At 57.4% G+C, this 1941-nt stretch overlaps 1 protein-coding gene across 1 annotated transcript in view; it reads left to right on the plus strand.

Annotated features, from left to right (window-relative positions):
• USP10 (ubiquitin specific peptidase 10) overlaps positions 1–1941 on the plus strand; it is a 29207-nt gene that overhangs the window by 14168 nt on the left and 13098 nt on the right. The window contains 1 exon segment of the mRNA XM_018574956.1: positions 1113–1296. Within this exon segment, the coding sequence (XP_018430458.1) occupies positions 1113–1296 (184 nt within the window).

The following is a 1941-nucleotide window of genomic DNA, read 5'->3' on the forward strand; positions in this document are numbered from 1 at the left end:
AAGACTGGAGGGAAGGACGGAGGTCCGATAGAAGACTGGAGGGAAGGACGGAGGTCCGATAGAAGACTGGAGGGAAGGACGGAGGTCCGATAGAAGACTGGAGGGAAGGACGGAGGTCCGATAGAAGACTGGAGGGAAGGACGGAGGTCCGATAGAAGACTGGAGGGAAGGACGGAGGTCCGATAGAAGACTGGAGGGAAGGACGGAGGTCCGATAGAAGACTGGAGGGAAGGACGGAGGTCCGATAGAAGACTGGAGGGAAGGACGGAGGTCCGATAGAAGACTGGAGGGAAGGACGGAGGTCCGATAGAAGACTGGAGGGAAGGACGGAGGTCCGATAGAAGACTGGAGGGAAGGACGGAGGTCCGATAGAAGACTGGAGGGAAGGACGGAGGTCCGATAGAAGACTGGAGGGAAGGACGGAGGTCCGATAGAAGACTGGAGGGAAGGACGGAGGTCCGATAGAAGACTGGAGGGAAGGACGGAGGTCCGATAGAAGACTGGAGGGAAGGACGGAGGTCCGATAGAAGACTGGAGGGAAGGACGGAGGTCCGATAGAAGACTGGAGGGAAGGACGGAGGTCCGATAGAAGACTGGAGGGAAGGACGGAGGTCCGATAGAAGACTGGAGGGAAGGACGGAGGTCCGATAGAAGACTGGAGGGAAGGACGGAGGTCCGATAGAAGACTGGAGGGAAGGACGGAGGTCCGATAGAAGACTGGAGGGAAGGACGGAGGTCCGATAGAAGACTGGAGGGAAGGACGGAGGTCCGATAGAAGACTGGAGGGAAGGACGGAGGTCCGATAGAAGACTGGAGGGAAGGACGGAGGTCCGATAGAAGACTGGAGGGAAGGACGGAGGTCCGATAGAAGACTGGAGGGAAGGACGGAGGTCCGATAGAAGACTGGAGGGAAGGACGGAGGTCCGATAGAAGACTGGAGGGAAGGACGGAGGTCCGATAGAAGACTGGAGGGAAGGACGGAGGTCCGATAGAAGACTGGAGGGAAGGACGGAGGTCACAATTATAGAGAAGTCTCGGCTGCTGGTGACCTCTGACCTCTTTGTGGATTGGACGGTCTCTCTCTGATGTGATTTTGTTTCCTTCCTGTAAAGAAATCTCGGTGTCGAATGGTCCGGAGCCGGTGCCGGAGGAGACGTCGGAGGTGAACCACGAAGACCAGGCAGAGGGCAGCGATGAGGAGTGGGAGCGGGTGGGGCCGCGCAACAAGAGCGCAGTGACCAGACAAGCCGACTTTGTCCAGACGGCCGTCACGGATATCTTTGGAGGACACATGCGGTGAGTCTGGTGGGGGATGGGTTAGGGTGCTTTGGCTGGGTGAGGGGGGAGGGCTGTTGAATTACTTTTTGGCTCCGCAGTGGGGCGGCTGCTTACTTTGCACTTGGGGCCCCCAATGCGTGGCCCTTTCCTTCGCCCATGTGTTGCAATTTGATGTTCTCAGTAATAAGTGTATTTTTTAACCTCTTTGATCAACTTGTGGTTTGTTAAACTTGGAGTGCCTGCAGCACTGAGCGTTTACACTGCCCCCCCCAGGGCAAACTGTGCCTCCTTGTACCCACCGTCCCCCCCTCCCGGCATCATACTGCCCTACCCATGCTTCATCACTGCTGCAGCAGGCCACCCAGGCAAGCACAGGGGAGGAACATGCAAACTCCATGCAGAACCAGGGACCCTTGCAAGGCAGAAGTGCTCACCACCAAGGCACCGTGCTGCCCCAAACCCAATGCAGTTGGTAGTCATTGAATCTGGGATCCCGGTGCTGCATGTCCTTAGTCTGAGGTCTCTCCCTGGCTTTGATGAAATGCGGGTCAGGGCCTGTAGGTGTTAGCTGGGGCTCTCCCTGCAGACTACAGCACTTTCCACACACGGAACAGACTACAGGATGCTGTCAGACATCTGCTGGGAGGGGGGGGGGGGGCGAGC

The sequence above is a fragment of the Nanorana parkeri genome, unplaced genomic scaffold, assembly GCF_000935625.1.
Source record: "Nanorana parkeri isolate BGI_ZX_2015 unplaced genomic scaffold, ASM93562v1 scaffold3416, whole genome shotgun sequence".
Classification (NCBI taxonomy): Eukaryota; Metazoa; Chordata; class Amphibia; order Anura; family Dicroglossidae; genus Nanorana; species Nanorana parkeri.